This window comes from Cebidichthys violaceus, unplaced genomic scaffold, assembly GCF_023349555.1.
Source record: "Cebidichthys violaceus isolate CVI_PGR_0920_01 unplaced genomic scaffold, fCebVio1.0.p SCAF_10, whole genome shotgun sequence".
Lineage (NCBI taxonomy): Eukaryota > Metazoa > Chordata > Actinopteri > Perciformes > Stichaeidae > Cebidichthys > Cebidichthys violaceus.
In genome coordinates, this window is record NW_027176263.1 from 2316266 (window position 1) to 2338967 (window position 22702).

General features: G+C 42.4%; 1 protein-coding gene across 2 annotated transcripts in view; it reads right to left on the minus strand.

Moving 5' to 3' along the window:
• The window catches only part of LOC137879462 (ankyrin-3-like), a 122521-nt gene extending 110399 nt beyond the window's left edge, over positions 1 to 12122 (minus strand). The window contains exon 1 of one of the 2 annotated variants that reach the window (XM_068720321.1): positions 12081 to 12122. In XM_068720321.1, coding sequence (XP_068576422.1) covers positions 12081 to 12107 — 27 coding nt within the window. In that variant the 5' untranslated portion in view covers positions 12108 to 12122. Of the gene's footprint in view, positions 1 to 10883; positions 11782 to 12080 lie in introns of those variants that run through there. The other variant, XM_068720279.1, reaches the window with a different exon arrangement.
• Positions 12123 to 22702: the final 10580 nt, after the last annotated feature.

The window sequence follows — 22702 nt, forward strand, 5'->3', positions numbered from 1 at the left end:
CCCTGCACAACTCCCACATGCCTCATCTAAGTCTTGGGCAATGCTACTTTCACACTTCAGCTTATTGCAAGCTCAGTAAACACAGTTCAGACACAGTGTGTGTGTGTGTGTGTGTGTGTGTGTGTGCGTGTGTGTGTGTGTGTGTGCGTGTACAACGATGACAACTGTGGCTAGAAGGCATTATGCACAAGGGCCATGATCAATGATCAATTTAAAAATCCATAATTCCACTCTGTTTCAGGTACCCCCCCTAATGAACAGGTGCTTTCAATGCAGAAAATACTGCTTTTAAATACACAGCCATGTACAGTAGTTTGGATGGAGGAAGAGCTTTGCAGAAACGCCGATATGATTGTCAACCTTCACAGACAAAGTTGAGCACTCCCACGCAGCAGCTGTGATTTGAAGCCAACTTCCTGTCAAGGTTCTCAACACAGCTGCTCAGGAATTACTGTTTGCAAGTTAGCAGGAAGCATTTATTACCTTCAATCAAATCACGCTCTAATGCTCATGCTGTCGCCCGACAAAAATAAAAAATCTAACAAAGACAACACCTTTATTGCATGTCCGACCTTATTGAGACACAAATAAGTGATGGCTTGGGAAAAGATACTTACATCCCCACCTGTCCTCAGGAATCTGAAACACAATAGTGGAAGCTGGCCCAATGGCATGCAGCCTTTTCCTTTAATGGGCCATTACATCACTGTTTGTACAGTGGACCGTGGTCGTACAGCAATAACATCTTTGGATGGGTGTTGCCGAGCGAAGCAGGTGATGGAGCACATATAACCACTGCTCATTAAAGTCAATGATGTGGGGAATGTATGATGTGTTGGTGAGAGGAAGACGTATGAGGTGCCCTGAAGGTTTTCAACATGGTAACAAAGATTGACATTTTCTGGTCAATAATAATTAAAGTTTGCTGGTACTAGCTGGCTCAGTGAAAGTCCACACTGTCTCCGGCCAGATAAATAGCAAGCAGACGGGCCTCCATCCCGGAGGAGCATGGCATATCACCAAATCAAACCCAGATTGGTCTGTCTGCAACAGAAATTGAGTTATCAATATCAATATCAAGCAAATCCCATCAGTCTGGCTCCTCTGCTCTGTAGCTGAGGGAGTAAAAGGAAAGATGAAGGCACAGAGTGTTACAGAAGAGATGAGGTGAACATTTGTGTTCTTACACTGGAACCTGACAAATGGCACAGTTTTCACGGCAGCAGCAAGGAGATGATTTCCTGAGTTTCGTAATAATGTGACAGTGGAAACTGTACCGGTACCTTCGCTGTCACCGAAGCCCCTGGGAATGTGGATCTCATGCCTTCAGGGGTTTATTTTAGGTGTGTACACATGTGAGCACTCACTTGCATATGTTCTAATACTCATCCACCTCTCCTTCAAGTCGTCTCCTCCCACTTTCTGCTTCGCTTTACATCTCAAAGTTCCCCGTGGCTTCACCTGTCGTGAATTTCTACACTTTGCTCTCTAGCAAAGATGTGATTCTCCCAGTCTATCTCTCATCCATCATCATCCTCTGCCTTGCCTTCTCCTTACCCTCATTCCTTTCAACCCCCTTCCCCAATGCTACTGTACCATCTGGCTCAGGTGATGTTGCCTCGGGGCTCACATTACGCTGCTGTCAAACCTGAACTGAAGTCTAAAAAGGGGGCGCATTTAACATGGTCCTCCCAGTCGGCAAACCGCCCTCCACCCCCGCACTCCTTCTGTGTGCCGCTTCAAGAGCCCCCGCTGATGGGGCTGGGCCTTGTAGAAAGCCTCCAGACAGCCTGGGAAAAACCATAAAACCGTGAATAAGGGAAGTGAAGCACTGTGGAACCCCTGCTGGCGGAAATCCCACTGTTCGATTTTGTCAACGTAATGACGAAATGTTGATACTGAACATATCAGTAAATTTGGATTTAATTAGTTTCTCTGCAATTTCCACTTTTGCCATGTCGACTTGTATAGCCGTGTATTGTATTATTATATTGTTTATACAGTATGTTCAGGTAATCACAGCACTTGCTTAATGTTCGGGAAAGATGGTCTGAAAAAGTCAACAGCGACTTGAAGCACGAGGCACGTGATCGATCGACTTAAACCATGACCTTTCCTTAGCCTGAACCAAAGTGCTTGTTTTGCCTCCCAACAAGCAAAATCCAGTCAGCAACTATGTGTCCGTCAAAATGTAAACGGTAAAGCAAATTAGTCATGTGTAGGAGCCAGCGTTGGTCTGAAACATGCAAATCTAGACACCAACAATAAGACTATGAAAATCATCTCCAGGATGTCTCCCTCAACCTGGTTTTCCGGCAACAGTTTGACAAGAATGGTGCTAAATTGGCGATCTGCTCTCCATTTCAAAACACAGCCTCAGCTCTGCGGCGATCTATCAGACAATTTCAATTTCAGAGGAAGCCAGATCCTGCTGTTAAGTGCATCGTCAAGCTGAGAGCCAGCAGAAGGGTCTAAACACATGGCCTTTTTTGGGAGAGGCTGCAGCTAGCTCCTCTGCCTGTGATTACACACTTCATCTTTCATTTAGTTTACCTATTTTATTCACCAGCAAGCTTTTCATTCTCCATTTCACGGAGGAAGCAGGCGTGAGCCATCTGGCTTGACTCCACTGTGGATGTATCCCCGATCTCACGATACATCATCTGATTCATACAAACACCTGAGGACAAAAGAGACAGCGACGGACGCAGACCCCCTCCCCCTCCCTCCTTTTCAATTAATTAAACTGTGATTAAAGTTCATTTAATTGAAAACGACATCGGGCTTTCTGTCACTGATAGAGCCACTGCTCTGAAATCTGAGACTGAAATCTGTTTCACCCACTACAGCTTGCTGTACGCATTTATTGTGAATAAACACAATCAGCCTGCACATCAAACACAAAAGACAGGAATTTACATCACGTGACAAGATGTCTTTTGCCTGATGCTTTACTGTGGGAATTAGTGTGGGAATAGCGTGATCTTTGTCATTCCTCACACAATAGCTATAGTGTTATAGTCAAGCCTTATTAGCACCTCATACAACCATTTCTGAGGTACTAATTTTGCGGGGAGAACAATTAACAGCCAGTGCATCTGTGACTCATGTTAATTTAGCATGGCCTAAAAATAAACCAGCGATCTTTAACTGTTTACATACGGTGTTTTTGTTTTCATACTTGATTTTAAGCCGCAGTAAAAACCACTGGTGTTGTATAATTGATCAAATCAAGTGAGACAAATGCTGCGGTCACAACACGGCCGGCAGACAACACAGTGAGCGTAAAACACTGTTATTGCTTTTGGTACAGAAGAACAAAAGCTTTTTGATATCCTGCTCCTGTTGCATTTAACAGTTGCCATGGCGACGCCGAGCCAGGAGAGGCTTAAGGAGGATCCCGAAACTCGATAAAAAGGGGATTCTAAATCTGACAGTGGAACTCTCTATTTCTCGCTCATTTTCCATTACTGACTCGCACTGCGGAGTCTTTTGAAGAAGAGAAGGAAAAAAAGGAGTGGAAGAGGAGGAATGGAAGGTGCACAACAGAGCGAGATGTAAAGAGCCTTCCAGACGGAGTGGTGGGAAACGGAAGAGGCTGCCGGGGTTCAGACTGCCAGCAGAGAAAAACACCACAAGTGTGGATATGAAAGCACACATTATTACATCGCAGACGTCACAAAGCAACAGCAGTCTGGGTCACCAAGCGGCCCAGGCTGGAGATCTTGGACCTTTTTGCATTCAAATTTGAGGGCCAATTCAGCGATTTCATTCATATGGAATGGCTGTTTGTTTGTTTGCTGTATTCTGAATAAAAGCACACCCAAAATATTATTCACCAAACTGGAAATTTAGGTAAATTTGGGTTACATTTTTTTTTTTTAAAACAATAATAAAATACGGAGCAGTGGGAGGGGGGGTTATATTACAAGAAAAAACTCTGAATTTCCAAGATTAAAGTCATACAGTTATTTATTTTCATAATTATAAAGTCTTTTCTGTGGTGTGATGAGGCTGATCCAACATGCAAAGTAAAGCGATGTGGATCCTTGACAACAACAAAAAAAACAATACTTTCATGAGTTTTGAACTATAAATGTATATAACCTGAAGTATTTTTCTTTTAAATTCAGAGGTTTTTTTCTCTCCCCTAGCTCTGTCATTATTATTATTTTTTTGCCTACAATTGCCCTAATACGACATCATTATTTTTCAGACTGAGGCCTGACCTTGTCTTAATTAAAAGAGGTTGTGCTCTGTCTGTTTAATAGACAGAAGCAGTCTTGTACCAGATAACAGCCCAACACTGTGGCTGTTTCTTACAGGGAGAGAGAGACTCAACTTAAATTGCACTGAACTCTCACTGGTATTGATTCATTCTCGCCGACAGAACATAAAAAAAACTCACCAGGGCATTTCTTCAAATTGCTTGCCTTTGTTGATGGAGGGGGCGGGTGTGGATAGAGGTTTGTGGCGGGACAGAGCGAAGAGTGGCGAGCCCTTGTTGATTAGGTCTGGTTCAACAGCCTTGTTAGTTGGCCATGGCTTCTCTATTTCTATATAAACTCATGTCTTTGTCTTGACAACAAAAGCTGCTTAGGTTCGTTTCCAGAAAGCTGACTTGTAATTAAACCAGCGAGCGATTAGTCGAGTCAAATCACCGGTCAGTAAACAAGGTAACCAGTCATTCATGCAGGATTTATAGACGGCTGAGAAGTTTGTACGACGTGTCGCCCGACCGCATCAGAAGGCAAAACACACACCTGGCCAACCGATGCATAAATTAATGTCAGATTGTCATTTCTTTTAAGAAATCCCTCCCGATTGCGACATTGTAAAAGCATTGAGGGAGGGGGTTTTCTGAAGCAGCACCCCTGATGAAGCATACTGGCCCCACAATCCTCCCCTACAGCAGTTTGGGAGGGAGCGCTCCAAGGTGACGGAGAAAGAAACGCTCCTCCTTTCACACTTCCTTTTCCATCTACTCCTCTGCCACTCTCAGGCTCACACCTCGCTCGCACTTCGGCCTTTTCGGCCCTCTCTATTTCACCTCCTTCTTTCCATATTCCTCTCCCCTGGCTGCTTGTCTTCTTCTTCACCTCATCCCTTTCTCCCTCCCTCAGTGGAAAGGGAGGAGCAGAGACAGTTAATCTGAGAGTGATGGAGCTCTGACAGGCCGATCCCTCTGCCCTCTCCCCGGGGCGTGCAGCTGTGCCCGGGCTCCGCGGACGCCTACCTCCCTCAAACACACATCCACGCAGAAACGGCAGGAATACAGCCACCTACACACATGCATGCATACATTTATAGAGGTTCCGAAGGGAGCACGCATGTGCACTTACTCACACCTCCACACTCTGATACAGCACGTGTGCATGTGTGTGTGCGGCTTTATATAAGGCATCACATTTCTATGCTGCAAACCAGGATTTGCTGCGGAAACAGAGAATGTCAAGGAGGTGATGTGAGGAGGAATCACAGGTTACAGGATTTTTTTGGGCCTGACACTGACATCAATATTCAAGTGAAATGAAAATGCCTGGTGTTTTATGTGTGTGTGTGCGACTGCAAAAAGTTGTGGAACCAGCTTGACGTGACACCCAAAACAAGTTAAATGTACTTTGACATTTGAAAAGCTTTTTTTATGTGTAATTTCCACATTTTACCACGTTTCAATCTAATGTGTATCAAACAGATTAAGCCTTCATTAAGCGCTAGATCTGCAACTAATCCTTATTTTCATCATTGATGAATCTGCCGAATATATTCTTGACTAATCTAGATTCCGAGCTTCTCCGAGTCACACGTGACACGTCTTAAAAGATCTTATTTTGTCCGACCAAAAGTACAAAAAAAGATATTCAGTTCACAATTATACTAAACACAGAAAAGCTGAAACTGGGGAATCTTTGGGATTTTTGCTCGCAGATGACAAACGATGAATGAGTCATCAAAATATTTGTGGATTCTGTTTTTGTTGATCGATGAAGTGTTTCAGCTCTCTTTAGCAGAATACTGTATTTACTGTACCTCCCCCTTAAGCACACACATTTCCTCCCCGTACTCTCTGCCCAAACAGCCCATGAAGTATTACCTACCCCTCTTAAGGATTTGATCTGTGCCAAGTCCATTAGCCTAATCTGGAAAAACAAAAGCAGCACTTAGTTTGCTCTCGCTCTCTTAGTCTCTCTCCACACACACACACACACACGCACACACACACTTCACATCTTCCATCAGCACATTCACCGGTGCCCTGCTGTTATCTGGAGGATGTGATGTGTCGTTTCTCTTTGAAGGCACTGTCACAGAACGGCTTATTCCACCAGTCCTCCAGACGCGGGGCTCTCTGTTTCTGGCAGGGTTTTTCCATCCGAGACAAAGAGCAGAGCTGCCCGAGTCTGGCTGCCTGGCTGTCTCATTAGGAACAAGACAACACAGGCAACACAAAAGAGACATGTATACAGTCCTGTGAAAAGTGCAAGGATGAGGAAAATGAGCTGAAGTCATCTGTCCTTTTTTTATTTTCTTTATTTCATTTTTACTGCAGATCTATCCATAGTGCCGTAAAAAACATTTACCATTAAAAGTTCAGTTGGTGAGAAGCTGGCTTATAAAAGCTTCTGTGTCACTTATAGCAAATATAAAGCAACACGTAGATGAACTCTCCGTATCGCTTTCAGCTGTTTTTGTAAGTGTGAAATATACTGTGAGGAGTGGCAGCAGAATAAACTGGCTGTGGAGGAATATGATCAGCAGCAGTGGCTTGTTTGTGACAGAATTTCGACGTTTCATTGATACCACATTTCTCAACTGTCTCCCTCCATCAGTATGTTTGACAAAAAAACACTAAAACAGTGTAAACCTACAGCATATCGTGCAGTTGAGGGAAGCATATTTTTGGAGGGCAGAAACCTGGGAAAACTATGGTGTTTCTAAAGCACTGGTTGGCGTGTATGCGTCTCTTATATAACCATATGTTTACTTTGCTGAGATTTATTTTGGAAAAGGCATTGAAGTGGGCGAGCTGTACAGTTATCCTGAGCTCTACTTTCTCTCTCCGTCATCTAAGTTTTAATTTCAATTCAACCAGATGCACCATAATAAACAACATTCTTCTTCTCAGTTCACTCATTGGATATAGGCTAATGTACATAAACGGTTATGTAAGTCTCTGATGATATAAGCATTTTGTCTCTTCTTTTGGTCATGCAGAGGAATTCCGTTGAGCTCAGTTATAGTTATCAGGCTTCTGGAAGTGAGATACTTCTATATAATGTCCCCTGGGGTCATTCATCTCTCTCCCTTATTTCTTTCTGCTTTTGTGCAGAGAAAACTGTTCCATGTCCAATTTAACTACAGTGAAACCCAACAGAGCACAGCTAACCAGATGTCCAGAGACAAGAGTGTACTTCATGCACGGACAAACCCACACACACACACACACACACACACACACACACACACACACACACACGTACGAATATTCAATAAAAGGGTTTCGCTTGACCCAACAGAAGCTTGAGTGTGGTGGGACTGTATGCAACCAAATTCCTGTTAATACTGTCTGTGTGTGTGTGTGTGTGTGTGTGTGTGTGTGTGTGTGTGTGTGTGAGAGTGTGTTATGCAATCCTCATTATCTCTATCACTACATCAAATTCTTATCATTAAGCCTCTCTGAGATCATAGAGCATTTGGAGAAACATCAAAGTGCTACACAAACTCACAATCAAACACTTACAAATGTACACACGCTAGACCTAAACACACACACACACACACACACACACACACACACACTGATGAGCACAAACACCCACCAAACTGGTGTTTGGTGATGATTTACGAGCCGCGTCATAATCACGATAAGTCTGAGACCTTCAGTCAAAAGATGTTTGATTGTATCCTTGAGCTTTCCCCATCACAGCAGCTGCCTCATGAAAAATATATTTCTGTTCTGGCCACCAAGTTCACCAGTCCACCCCCCCCCCCTCTCTCTCTCGTTCTCTCTCTCTCTCTCTCTCTCTCTCTCTCTCGACATCCTTCGCTCAGAGCAGAAACTAGTTGCCATGGCTACAATCATTAACACATCTGGCATGCACATGCGCACTGAGTAAGGCGCAGACACACATGTACACGTGAAAACAAACGACATACAGTACATACAGTGTGTGAAGATGCATTAATATGCATCGTTTCATGGCTGCAGTCTGGAGCTTGTGTGGGAGAGATAACGAGACGTGTCGGGGAAAATATATGAACGGAGAACTTTTGGTCTGTGTGATAATCCCATTAGTGAGTTTAACCCAACCTCCTTTATCTTAATCTGTTGGGAAATGGAGTTGATGTTGAGAAGAATTGCGTCTTCATAATAACTGATATTTAACGTTCTGCCTAAAAACATTATTCATACTCCTTTCACTCCGTGTGATTAAGAGCAGCATGATCAATACTAGATTTCTGAGGCTGATACAGACATCAATACTGAAGACTTTTTAAATCTGAGATCCGATATTGTTGTTTAAATATCTTTTTAACATGTAAATACAGAATCACTGTCAAATATAAGCACGCTGCATGTTTGTACTGTCATATCCACCTACTTTGTGTATATAACGCAATCTGTTACATAAATCATCCCATATTTATTCAAGCACCCTTTGCACTCTGCACCATTGCACTATTGTCTAACTGTCTACAAATGTTTTTGCACTTTTTTAATATATATTTATATCTGCGCAGAGTTAAATGTTAATATTTCACCTTTAACCCGCTTCGGTGTTCTTGTTTTAGCAGTTTGACTATTTCTGTGTATGCACATTGACATATTGTATGACATATTCCAATAAAGCTGGTTCTAAGGAGTCAATATTCTTTATTTCCTTTTTACATAAATTCATAATATAAACAAACAGTTTGTTTAAGATCCTTTAATTGTGACCAAAATATGTCGTGAGTGGGACATATATGTATTACAGTGTAAAAATCACCTTGTGAGTTCTCTCTGGTGAACAAAGTATGTAATGGAGACACAGTTTTTATATTATGTATATTCAAACTAATACATCATATTTCTGTAGTGCTTTTTTGTTGTTAATAATCTGCAGACGTTTAGATGGATTGATAGAAGATACTTTATTCACCCCCTTGGGGTAACTCTGTCACACAATCTGTTTCTAGGACAGTCATATAAATAAATGAATGAAAAGGAGCCAGTAAAAAGTACCACGTTTATGCTGATATCGGAAATTATAATATATACATTTAAAAGGCTTCCTTTTACATATTTTGGTTCCGTAAGGTCAAAGAAACGACCATCATGAATATATTATATCCCCTAAAGATACATTTTCACGGACATCATTTTTTATATTTGCATTTCTTTCTTACAATTTGCATTTCATTCATACGGTTCAACCATTATTTTGTATCAGTTTGTCTCGAGGTAAAAAAGAAAAGGTTCACTTTGCTCACATACACATACCTACACCACCAACTGTGTGTCAGCCCTTTAAGTCAACACTTCATCTCGTCTCTTGCCGTCACCGAGGAACCGGGCTGACAGCTTCACCACTGAGGGTGGCACATAACACAGCAGCTATAAAATATTTAATGGGAAACAGTGAATATTTTTTTCTCCTCAATAACAGATTCACTGAGCCTTGTTAAACGTACAGTGGCCATCTGCTGTAGCTGGGCTTCTCTGCTCTGCTTTGGTCTTTCCCTGTCCAGCAAATCCCTCGTCTCAAGGGCCGCCTCGACTGTAGCTTTAACCCTGTCCAAGCTCAAATGGTCTGGAAAATACTCGGTGTGTGTGTGTGTGTGTGTGTGTGTGTGCAAACCGGTGTATTTTGTGACACTGTGCAAGATCAGTGGCTTTTGCAACAAAAACACATTTATCTACAGCCACACTGACACAACAGCATGGGAGGCACAGGAGCAGACGTGCTCATACCACGAATTCACATTCTGTGAAAACTATGAACCACCGACCTATAAGTACACACATGTGAGCACACGCACACGCACACACATTCCACTCCATAAGTCAAAACATGTTTCTGTGGTTTCAAACACCTTCAATTAAAAGCCATAATAACAACTGCTGAGGAAAACAACAAGACAGCTATGCATACGTTACATACGGTGCGTGTCTCAGATGTGTACACACACACACACACACACACACACACACACACACACACACACACACACACACACACACACACACACACACACACACACACAGTTGTGCAGGAGTTTGACAGCACAACAGATACCTGTGTGATGCATGCGTTCAGCTGCCCCCACCCTAACCCCGAGGACATCCCCTTGCCTCCCATAATACACAGTCTCTTTCCACTTTACATACCACTGCTCCGCCTGCACATCACCCACATCAAAAAACAACCAGTCCGACCAGTCGCTGTGTCAGTAATAACTGGTGACTGACAGACGGCTTTTCACTTGGCTTTGGAAGAATTCCAGGTGAGGCTAAACAAACATTTATTTCTTGTGCCACAGCGTGAAAACACTTGACAGTAAAATTCACAGAAATACAAGCGGGGTGTACAGGCTGTACGTTGAATAAATTGTCTCTCAAGTAATACAAACCCCCCCTCGACCGTACACATCTGAAATGTGCGGAGAAATCAAGACTTGATCATAATGAATGATCTAACCAAAAAAAACGTCTAAAAACCAGTAACAACATGGTCAAACACGCCTTCAGTCACTTTATAATGGGTTCATCAACCTCACCCATTTATCTCACCTCACCCAACAACCTCTTACTTCCCATACAAATGCACGAAAACACACATTTTGAGCAACTGAGCAAAAGGAAGCACACCAAGACAAAGAGAGCGCTTCCTCTCTCATACCTTTTTGCCTTTCTTCTTGCGATGTGCTGCTTTCCCGCCGCCTGCTTTCTCCTTAGCTTCCTCACTCATGTTCGGAGATCTCCCCCTGTTCCTCTCCTCTCCTCACTTTTTTTTTGTTTTTAATCCAGCATGTAGGAGCTTGTGGAGTGGAGCGGCAAGCGGCTGCTGTCTTCACAGGCGAAACGTTGCCACAGAAATGTCCATCTAGAAGCAGTGAGGGAAGGATTGTTCCATGCAGAGTGGGAGTGCGCGTGAAGAGAGAGGAGAGACTGGGAGGACTGTGCTGATGCTCTCTGCCTCCTCCTCCTCCTCTTCCTCTCCTCTTCCTCTCCACGTTCACACAGACACACACACACACACTCGCAAACACACTTGCAAGCACGCTCGCCGAGGTCCACTCCCACTTGCTGCCTTTGCCGTGCGCAATTGGCGACTCTCTCCAGTGCACTCAGAGGCAGGGTGTGGAGGCAGGAGGAGAGTAGAGAGATAGAGGCGTCGGAGAAGGATGAGGAGGTGGAGGGCGTTGATGGTGTGTGATCAAGGAAGGAAGAAAAAAAAAAAACAGAGAGCGGTAGACTGAAGGAGTGTGTTCCTGGATGATGTGCTGCCTACCTGAGCTTGGAGACTGGAGACGCTCTTTCAAAAGAGATGAAAGACACACAAAAAAAATGTGAGGAGAGACACAAACAAAGAGAGACAGAGTGAGAAAAAGACAGAAAGAAAGAAAATGATGGGAAAGGAGTGTGAAATGGTGTTACTGGTGTTAGTGAAAAGAGAAAACAGCGTTATGCTGAGACAGAAGAGGGGGGTGTGATCAACACAGAAATCTTCACTGTGCCGGCTGGAGGATTTCTGCTGTTGCTCCTTGCTCAGACGTTGTGATATGAAATGAAACTCTACAGTAGAGAGACGTAGAGGGAGGGAGGGAGAGAGGGAGAGAGAGAGAGAGAGAGAGAGAGAGAGAGAGGGGGGATCATTAACACGATGCATCAGGTCCTTCCAGAAAAGGAAGTCTCCCCACTAGCCTCTGCCAGCAAGATCAGCTTACTGGAAACTGGAACAGAACTGCACCCGGCACTGGCTGACTGGTGGATTGAGGTGTGTGTGTGTGTGTGTGTGTGTGTGTGTGTGTGTGTGTGTGTGTGTGTGTGTGTGTGTGTGTGTGTGTGTGTGTGTGTGTGTGACAGGCAGACGTACGGGTGAAGAAGAACAGGAGACGCACATGCAAAGGTTGATAATATCCAAACACTATCCAACCAACAGACAGAGAGAGAGTCCAAAAAGGCAGAAAAAGACCACGCCTTCCCAGATTCAACAAGCTGTAGCTCACCACCGATGAATCATCTTGCTAATGAGGCAGGAGGAGAGCGAGTGGATTGGGGAGAAGGGGAGAAAATGGGAACAAAAAGCCCTGGGTGACACAGAGGGAGAGATCGGAAGGAGGGGTGAGAAACGGACAGGAGAGAGAAAATGACAGTGGGAGATGGGGAGGAGTGAGGTAGGGAGGGCGAGAACACAATGTGGTATCAGTGAAACAGACAAACCAGGGAGAGGATGAAAGAACAAATGAGCAGCAGACAGAGGCAGAGAGTGGCAGGGTTTGTTGTGATTTCCCTCTAAACAACAGGTTCTTTATTCTGGGGGGTTTATTGCCGTTAACCATCGCTCGCTCGCTCCCTCCCTCCCTCCCTCCCTCCCTCCCTCCCTCCTGCTCCTGACAAGCTGTATGCCATCCCCAGCATGCCGTTTGGTGTCAATTAGGCCTTGGCCTCAAAACAGAGAGACGGAGGCCAGTATCTTTAGGAAAACCTGTTTCCAATGGAAAGGAACAAGTGGACAAAAACAGATGCAAAGATGCATCAACTAAAAATATGCAAAATCTGAAATCCAGAGCATATCTATTGCGTCCACACAGCTCTGAACAACGCCGGCGGCTGAGCTGGCAGCTCCCAGCTACATCAAAAGTGCTAACAGAGCTAACAGTGATTACCTAAGGGTGGACCCTACACTTCCACAACGACATCTTTGGCCAATAAATACCGACTTCAGCAGTCAAATAATAACACAAAACTCACTTTCTGACAACCAGAGCTCAACCGATAAATCGCCCAGGCTGATATAATGGCCGATATCAGCTTGTTGTCAATAAGAAGCAAGAGATTTCAGTACAAAAATCCCCAAAATATGTTTAATTTAGAGACAGGGTTAAACCGTTTTTCCAGCAGAGAGCACTGACATGTTTATTTTTTAACTGTATTGTCTCTTTAATAACAATATTGAAGAGCTGGCAGAGCAGTTTCAGAATGAAATCAAATTAGATACTCTATGTCACCACACCACCTTCATAACGCCACGATTTACATGATGAAATATTTATCAATCCATTCTCTACTTAAATAAGTTACATCCGCTGAGATATTCATTTATTTTTCAACAGAAACACTGGCCAAGAGACACAACCAGAAACAACAACTGTGATAATGGGATGACGGGTAAATGTTTGTCAGCTTGTAGTGTAGCGAACAGGAAACATCTCATTAGAGAAGGAAGATGGAGGGAGTGGGATGAGTTTACTTCAATTTAGTTTACTTTCCCATCACCACCGGCTTCTCTGCTGTTTGTGTACAGAAACACTGCTCTGCTTCAGTAACTCTGCAGTCTTTCTGGCACATGCATAACTGAATGAAAACAGACTGAACGATGACATAATAAACAAATCAAACTAATGCATGAATCGACGTAGTTAAACTGGTGATATTGAGGTTTTGTTTATGATAATTATAGGCTTAATGCAGTCCAGACAATCAGGTGTTTACATGAAAATTACCATACAGGGGTGTTGCCAAAATTGTGTTATAATAGAACTATTAGAGTATATGCGATTGCACCAGGCAGGAAAAAGTGAAGCCAGTGCAGAAGTCTCTTAAACTTAACATCTTCCTAATGCCCAGCAGGGGGCGACTCCTCTGATTGCAAAAAGCAGATTGTATGGAAGTCTATGAGAAGTTGACCCTCATTTTCACTTGATTTATTACCTTAATAAACATTGCAAACATGAGTTTATGGTCTCAATCGCTAGTTGCAAGTCCTCTTCAATACAGCATGATGTTAATTTAGTTAATTATGTTTCCATTTAGAGTAAAATAGATGATAAAGGAGGGTATGCTTTAGGGCATGGCGAACTTGTGATTGACAGGTCACTGCCGTGTTTTCTTCGTACAACTTAAACCCTTTCACAAAGTGCTTACAGTTTGTTAATAATAACCTTTATGGATTTCCTAAAAATTTCGTATTTAGCGTTCGGTTGGACTTAGCTTCACCCTCTCATGTCACTTCTGGCTGCAAAAAACCACAACAATATGGTGACGGACAAAAAAACAATATGGTGACAGACAAAAAAACAATATGGTGACGGCCAAAATGCCAAAATCAAGGCAGTCCACAAACCAATGGGTGACGTCACATGTGACCACGTCCAAATCTTACACAGTATACAGTCTATGGATTACACTTAAATACAAGTCACCATTAGAGAGGAGAGAGGAGGTAGGAGCTGTGCCACAGACCTCTTGATGCCATATATTTTATTTACAGAATAAAAATGTTATAGGAAAGAAACTTCAGGTATTAGGCTTTAGATATATTAGCACAGATTAAATAAAAAATATTACACCAAAATTGTCAATAACGGTTTCCCAACCCCAACGCATGTGCTCTAGCTAAGTGAAAGCTCAGGACAGATTACCAGCTGTAACACCAGTGACATGATGTCCTCCAGTCGAGACCATCATCCTCCACTCTGTCATCTTCTCTTCCCTCCACCTTCCTCCATCTACAACGCTCAGAGTGAGAGGAGAGAAGGATTACATACTGCTTCATGCATTAATCTGCAGCTTCACTCCATTTTGTGTGACAGTAAATGAGCATGTACAGTATAACTGATGGGGATGTGTGCACGTTTGATTTTGTGGGTGCTTACAGCTGATGTATACTGTGCACATTTGTGTGTGTGTGTGTGTGTGTGTGTGTGTGTTTCAGGGTGTGGTTTCTCTGGCTTGGTGCCAGCAGCGGTTATCATTGATTGTGCCAGTCGCTTATTGTGATTTATAAGCCTCACACCTCACATAAGGAAACACCACAAAGTCATACAGAATTTAAAAGGGACAGGTCCCCCCAAAATCCAAAATACTTATGTTTCCTCTCGCATGTAGTGTTATTTATCAATCTGGATTGTTTTGGTGTGAGTTATTTCATTTTGGAGATATCGGCTGTAGAGATGTCCGCCGTCCCTTGAATATAATGGGACTAAATGGCACTCGGCAGCAATGAAACAGAAATAATGACCCAGTTACTCAAGATAATCCACAGATTGGGTTGTGAGCAGCTTCATGTAGGAACTAGTGCTGGGCGGTATGACCAAAAATTTGTATCACGGTATTTTTTTAAGATTCTGGCGGTTTCACGGTATATTACGGTATTTTTTTCTTTCCTTGACTGGGCTTTTATATAGGTTTATGGTGGATTACTCTACTGTCAGGAGTACATAGAATACAAAAACATTTTAATGTCATCATGTATAAAGGCTTTGGTTACAAGAGGGTTTGCTTGGCCCCACAAAATGTTGCATGAAACAGTTGCAGAATGTAAACAATTTTTATTGCGCAAACTGCAACGTAAGTTGTAATATTTTAAGACAGTTTAAACACTATAAACTGACCTACACTGTTGGAGAAAAGTGTACGTAGGTCCGCTTGGTCCCGGTAAGACATACAGTGTTTTAATCACTGCTCTGAACCCGTCTTTCTCGACAGTCTGTAGCGGGACCATGTCCTTGCATAGGTGAATCGTTATTGCGTTCGTAATGTCGCTCCACCGCTTGCTTTTCTTGTCATATGCAGTGCCTCGAGCAAATGCCTCTTCAAGCGATGTCTGACCCTTTGGCTTCACTGTTTCACTAGCGCTAACGTTACTGGTTGACAGCAGACACAGCTCCTCTCCTGGGCACACATTATATTAGTGCATCTCCGGTCTCTCTTTGTTCACCCTGCATCGCTCTTTTCTGTTCTTTAATGTAACGTTACTGTAGCGACGGAGCCTCTCCTAGCTCTTAACAGATTAGCTAACGGGCTAGCTAGCGAGCTGTACCCAGCATGCCGTTCGGCGGTGTAATTTGATAAATGTACAATTATTAGTGTTACAAATTGTGTGCCGTGGTGTTTTGCCCTGTTAAAGAAAGTTAGTTGTGGATTATTAATTGTGTTATAAAGTTATAACCATAACTTAGGGGTCCCACTCAATACACAACTCGCGTTAGCTCCAACCGTAGCGCTCTTCGCGGTGAACAATATAGTTTGCTGCCTGTTGAAGAGTTACAGCAGTTGTTTCGGCTATTCACCGGTATGGCGGTGTATGAAAAATGATTATCATACGGGAAATTGAAACCGGTATACCGCCCAGCACTAGTAGGAACTATTTTCTTTCTACTGAACTCCACCTACTAACCGTATCACAGCGCAGAAGGAAGAATCTACTCATGGACTAGTAGATGTATGTGATGCCACCATCAATAAATCTTTCTCATTATAAGATGATACCAGAAAATATTATTGCTATTGTGCTATGATGAGACACGTTAGTCATCATAACATGAAAAGATATAAACAATTTCATGACTAGACAGCACCTTGTTAGGCTATACGAAGAAAAAGATCTTCTTGTTTCGAGAAAATGTTCTCATTCATATGAATAATGGCTGCAAGACCTTCAAAGTCTGTATAAAAGTGGAAATATGTCCATCTAAATATCTAGAGCTGTTACAATGGATGCATAATAACAATGTATGTTCAGCATTTGAATTTTTGTGCAAAATGTCAGCTATTACATAACTATTGTTAAAAGTCTGCATGCTGCTTTAGCCACTAAATAATACCACTTTGGACACACTTGGCCCGGATAACATGGTGAATACAGCTGCTGACCTAACTTATAAACATGTGCACACACTATTCCTGCTAGATTCTTTAGAGGGGGAGTCATATTTGGTGGGGATGTTGGATTTCCATATCAAAAGGCGTATTTCTCTAGTTGCAGTAATCCGCTAAAGAAGCAGAGCGTAGCGTCCCCAAATCAGCCGTTACGTCCCGGATAATATAGCGTGAGGAAAGAGAGGCAGAGATACGGATAGTAATCTGACTGACAGAACAGAATGAAAGAGACGAAGACGTGCAGTCAAATGTGGTGTCATCTTTTCTGCACCATTTCTGCTCTGGTTTAGATAATCACCAAACACTTTACTGAACCATTTTTGACTTTAGCCCACACTGTTATCGCATTTTGAAACAAACTAAATGGAAAATGTCTAGCCAGTCAAACAAGTTCCATATCCTCAGATTTAAAGAATGTATATCACATTCAGATAGCGAGCAGTTTAGTGTGTACTGTGTGTAGTGGGGTAGATTATCATCGTGAGGAGACGCTCAGTAGGATCTCAGGTGTAGTAGGTTATCTGTAAGACTATCAGTCACTGTGGTCATCCATGATTATCAATCCATATTCAAAGGTTTACAGTTACCATGTCATTTGTAATTACTTGGAGAAGCCCTAGTAAACTGAATATACAGATAATAGTACATATAGGACGGATAATCATATACCAATATTATTTAGGATAGTGAAGAATCCACAGACTGATTATAATAAGAAGAATTTGAAAAAAATTGTGGTATAACTTATGAGATATTCATGCAGGATGTGGCCATTTAATGACTATGGTTCTAACAATAATGACGGAGGTAGACATTAAGAAACTGTACAGTCTCCGGATCATTAATATATGAGTCTTGTCCTTGTGGCAAGGACCAGACAATGCCATGGGATCAGGCTGTGATCTTTTTGGCTGCAGTTCGCCAATCGCCATTAGTGTGTCCATCCAAACTCATCACATCGCCTTCAGATCTCCAAGACCGGAGATGGAAGTTGTCGGCATATATTTGAGGATATTCACATTTTATAGGCAATGAAAAGAGCAGCAGACGTACAAAAAAGTCAAGATGTAGTAATAAACTGTGTCCTTGGGGAAACAATATGGTCGGCCATACGGAAATTTGATGTAATAAAATCTGATCGTTGCAACTGCATGTAAATGCATGTTAATTATTTTCCTCAACTTCTACTGGCCACTAATTTTTTATATCCACGTTTAGAATTGTGAACACTGAGTTAGACTCTATTTCAGGTCGCCTCCCATGTTGGCAGGCGACCTGAAATATTTACCTGCCACAGCCAGACTTTATCCTGTGTTTGGCAGATGGCAGGTGCTAATTTCATTCCCTGCACTAGAGGTAAAGTCAGAAGATCACAACGTCACTAAGACCCATCCCATCCTCTAGGGATCATGGAAGTCAGTTCAAAATTTCAAAGCAATCTATCCAATAGTTGTCGAGATATTTCAGTGATGTAATCAGTTTCTGACACTCCATTCATAGATCCAGGCCGTCAGTATGACAACAGATTTTGAAAGGTACATTGATTTTTGCAGATTGCATGTGTCCTTTCAGGATGACAGTGCAGATGTCCCTAGTCTCCATTAATCCAAGAAGCTACACTAATAGAAAACCTCTACTGAATTGGCTGAGGCTTTGCTTATGTTCATGTAAATGTGGGAAGGATTCTCTGCCACAACCGTTACTCAGACATGTCAGCTAACCCAGACTGCGACTAAAGCCACCCTGCAACCCTTCGCAGTGAAGTGTCTTCTCACATCCATCATGCTCGGGATCGAACGTCTCTGATCAATGTGCTGTATGCAGAGGCCAGATAGGGCCCAACAGACAGCTCTACAGGGGGTTCCCATCCCAGGCTCGCGATGAGAGGCGCTCCATACAAATCAAGCGCCCCCTTTCACTAGAAATCAATCATCACATAAGATGAATGCCGCTCCCACCATGAAAACAACCCTCCGGTGAATCACGCAAAGCTAAGCACCAATTTCGTGACGGCTTCAGTGCACAGAATAACAGCGGAGGCGATGTCTATCTCATTTCAATACACATTTTGAAATCGACTCAACTGTAATCGACGACTGCTAGCGAGGTCGTTATTACCCCAATCAGTTTGCCTACGACAGCAGCTCTTGTTTTATTGCAATAATCTATAGATTCCTTTGCTCTCAAGTCCAAGCTCTGCAAGAAAATGTGTTTCTAACACTCCACCAAGCAAATGTGTAAAACTGTAAAATGGTCAATTAAAGATCAATACGTTTGGTCATAGCGGCATGGATGCATAGATGATTCAACAAAGATCGACTACAGTACTTGGGGAAAAGCTTAGACACAGCTAAAAGCACATTTGCCTTGTACTTCTATCCTTATGAGGACACGACGCTAACTCCAGCCAAGTCCTGAGCCACAAATGGCCCAGGAGAGAACTGAGCACGGATCAAAATGGCCAATTAAATTCTCAAAACTGCACACATGCCAAATTTCTGAAAGAGAGGAAATACAGGACCACATACATACACATGCCCATCCTTTTTAAAGTGCACCCAGCCTGAGTGGCTCATTTTCAGCTGTGTCCTTTCATGTGTGACAACAATGAGGGTTAAAATTCAGACCTACTTTCCTCCGTAATCAGGTCAGGTCCAGACAGGTGCTCTCTGACTGATAAAGAGTTGTGAGGATGGAGGGCTCCATTTTTTATTCTAACGGTTTTATTCTAACGTTTGGGGAGTCATTTGTATTTCTGACCAATATTAGCACACAAATGAGCATAATAAGTGACCTGATTCTCTTCAGCAGCGTTACAAAACACTGAACCTGTTATTAAGCTTTGATCTATTATCATGTATTTAGATTTGGGGAGAGGAGGGGGGAGGAGAGGAGAGGAAAAGAAACCCTAATGTTAGTTTAGTTAATTGAAACCATCTTTTCTGAAAGACTGAGCAAACCAGAAACTGGAAACTTCTTCTTTAGATCTGCAAACCTTGAACAAATATAAATTACAAAATACATTATGCTGCACAACAAATGTTACATATAAGTATTTACATCCTGGCACTGAAAACCAACAAGTGCATTGTTGGACTTCTTCGTCAAGGTTAGGGGACCTTCATTGTCATGCTTAAAGAAACCAATGTTGATTAGTAAACAAACACGAGCCTCGCGTGTCAAAGTAATTTTGTTGAGCCATCTATCCACCTTGACCTTCTCCCTACATGGACTTTGTGGCTCTAAAATAACACCAACCAACTTCCTCCTCTGCTTCCAATGGACAAGAATCATTATTCCCACGGCTGTTTGAGATATTTGTCCCCTCAATGTTTTTCGGGATTAGCTGAAACGACAGAATCAAGAAACCCACTGAAATGCACAAAAATCCATCTCTATTTATCAAACATATTAATATTCAGCTTGTAAAATCTGTATCCCCTCACAAAATGATTTTTGATAGTTTCCCCATCTCAGTAAATGTATCACATTGAATCGCTCCATCACGGTAGGTTAACCCTCTCTGCAAATATTGTAACGCCCGTTCAAACACATCATCCTCGAGCAAATAAACATGACGTTTTTTAATTGGCATAGGCACAACCTGCTTTCAAGCGTGCAGTGCTCTAAAAATCAATACTGTTGTATTGTATTATTCAGTGTTCTGTTCCTGGTACCATGCACTCTCATCGCTGCTGGCTGCTTATTGTGAAAATGAATGCAGCATTCTATGCAAACATGACAAAGAGCCGACTATTGATTTTTGTATTTTGATTTTTCCTCCTGAGGCGTCTTGCAGTTCTATGGTTGGGCTTCTGGTGCAGAGCCTTTACTCACGTCTTCTGCATGCATGCATGTACAGTGCATGCACTTGTAAATCTCTGTACTCACCTTTCTGTGTGTGTGTGTGTGTGTGTGTGTGTGTGTGTGTGTGTGTGTGTGTGTGTGTGTGTGTGTGTGTGTGTGTCAGTGGGGGACAGATGTGTGTTTTTCTTAATATTGGCCTGTAGCTAGCGAGCACAGCGTCAATTGTAGATGTGCTGAAGAGTCTTTCACTTGCCTTGCTGTTGCTGACACTGCAATGTCCAGAGGTCGCCTGATCTCTCCAGACAATCCAGTCTCACTGTGCTGGAGCTGCCGGGGGAAGCAGAGGAAGGGAGTTAACTTTAAGCACAAGACCAGGCAGACAGCACACTTCCTCAGCCGGGATGGTGCACCAGAAACTGTCCTTCCTAATTACCTTTATTCCATGAAAATAACTACTTTTACGATAAAGTGGCCACTCCCAAAGCACGGTAATAACAGCACAGTGATGATGAGATGGCACATAGAAACCCATATTCATCCTCAAATTTACAGTAAACAGAAAGTGTAAGCAGGTAAGGTTCCGTGCCTTTAAATTCAAATGGAGAGAAAGGTTTTCATGTGATGAATCTACCAGAAAATATTTTTTTGGGACATAAACAAATTCCTGGGATTTTAGCTTCCTCACACACGTTTTGCCAGGTTTCAAATATTTACTCCACGTCAGGATGCACCTCAAAACCACCAAAGATCATTCCAATGTTATGTGCAGCTGGAGGGCTTTGACAAGCAACAAGTTGTGATCAGTCTGTGCTGCCTAATGATTGATGGCTTCAGTCAAAAATCCACTGAGGCTTCAGGTTCATTTCAGTCTAAAAATGTTGACTTACATGGTCGCGTGTTAATGTAACTGCTCACGTCAGGTCTAACCGAGGTTGTTGCAGCAGCAGGTTTTTAAAAGTCTAGCTAAAATTCAAACTGGATGTCATCTCTCCTCTTCTTCAGACTGAAATCTTTGTCTAGTCTTACAGCTCCAGTAGGTAAGCCAAAGATATATACAATAAGTGCAGACTGGCACATGATATTAATGATGTGGGTTGATCATGAGTCCTAATTTCATTTTAAAGCTCAAAAGACTCCATGTAATGTGAAACTCATGATATAACACATCTCTTAACACAACAGAGAAAGCTCATTTGTTCTTTTGAAGAAATTTGATATTAAGCATCAGATTACATATTGCACACGATCCCTTACAAATATAATTAATATTCAGCAGACACTAGGCGTGTCACAATATACCGGCATTGACGACTGTGTTATAAAAAAAATGGAAAGAAAAGAATACTGCAAGTTTTCTGTAATAAAATTACAGTTATTAGGTTTATTATTGCTAACCTAAAATACTCTATGGTTAGCTCCCGTGTCATATGAATACTCAACATGCTGGTTGTAAACAATTATGACAATCAATGCTGTTTTGTTTGTTGAGTCATGGAATGACTGAACGCGATAGCATCTGGTTGTCACTCTATCCTGGGAATTAGATGATAAGTTAATTCCAGTGACTCAGCACACAGCACCATTACCTGCCATTACAGCGTGACATAACTTAGTTTGGAACAGCATTAAATTACATTTACCTCCCTAAATGGGCCATTAATGTCGACATGGCATTCCCAGAAGATGGAGAACTGGCATGAGAGAGCTCTTTTTTTTTCTACAGAGGGCAGAGAGAGTGAAACCAAAGGCAGCACTAATGAGTGAGGTGTTGAGAGGAACAATGTGAGGTGGGCCTGGTTGTGTGGGACCAAAATTGGCAGAATACAGAGTGATTCAACTTAAGAGGACAAAACAAAGATTCAATAGGTCGATTTTTTTTTTTATTGCAAAGGATAACCAGCTTGTTGCTTTTTATTCAAATACAATTATTAACCCATATCCCTCTGAATGACTTCTGTTTTGATATTGGAAATATTAAACGTGTCTTATTACACTCATTAAAGTGTCATTTGTTTTCCCCCCAGAGGC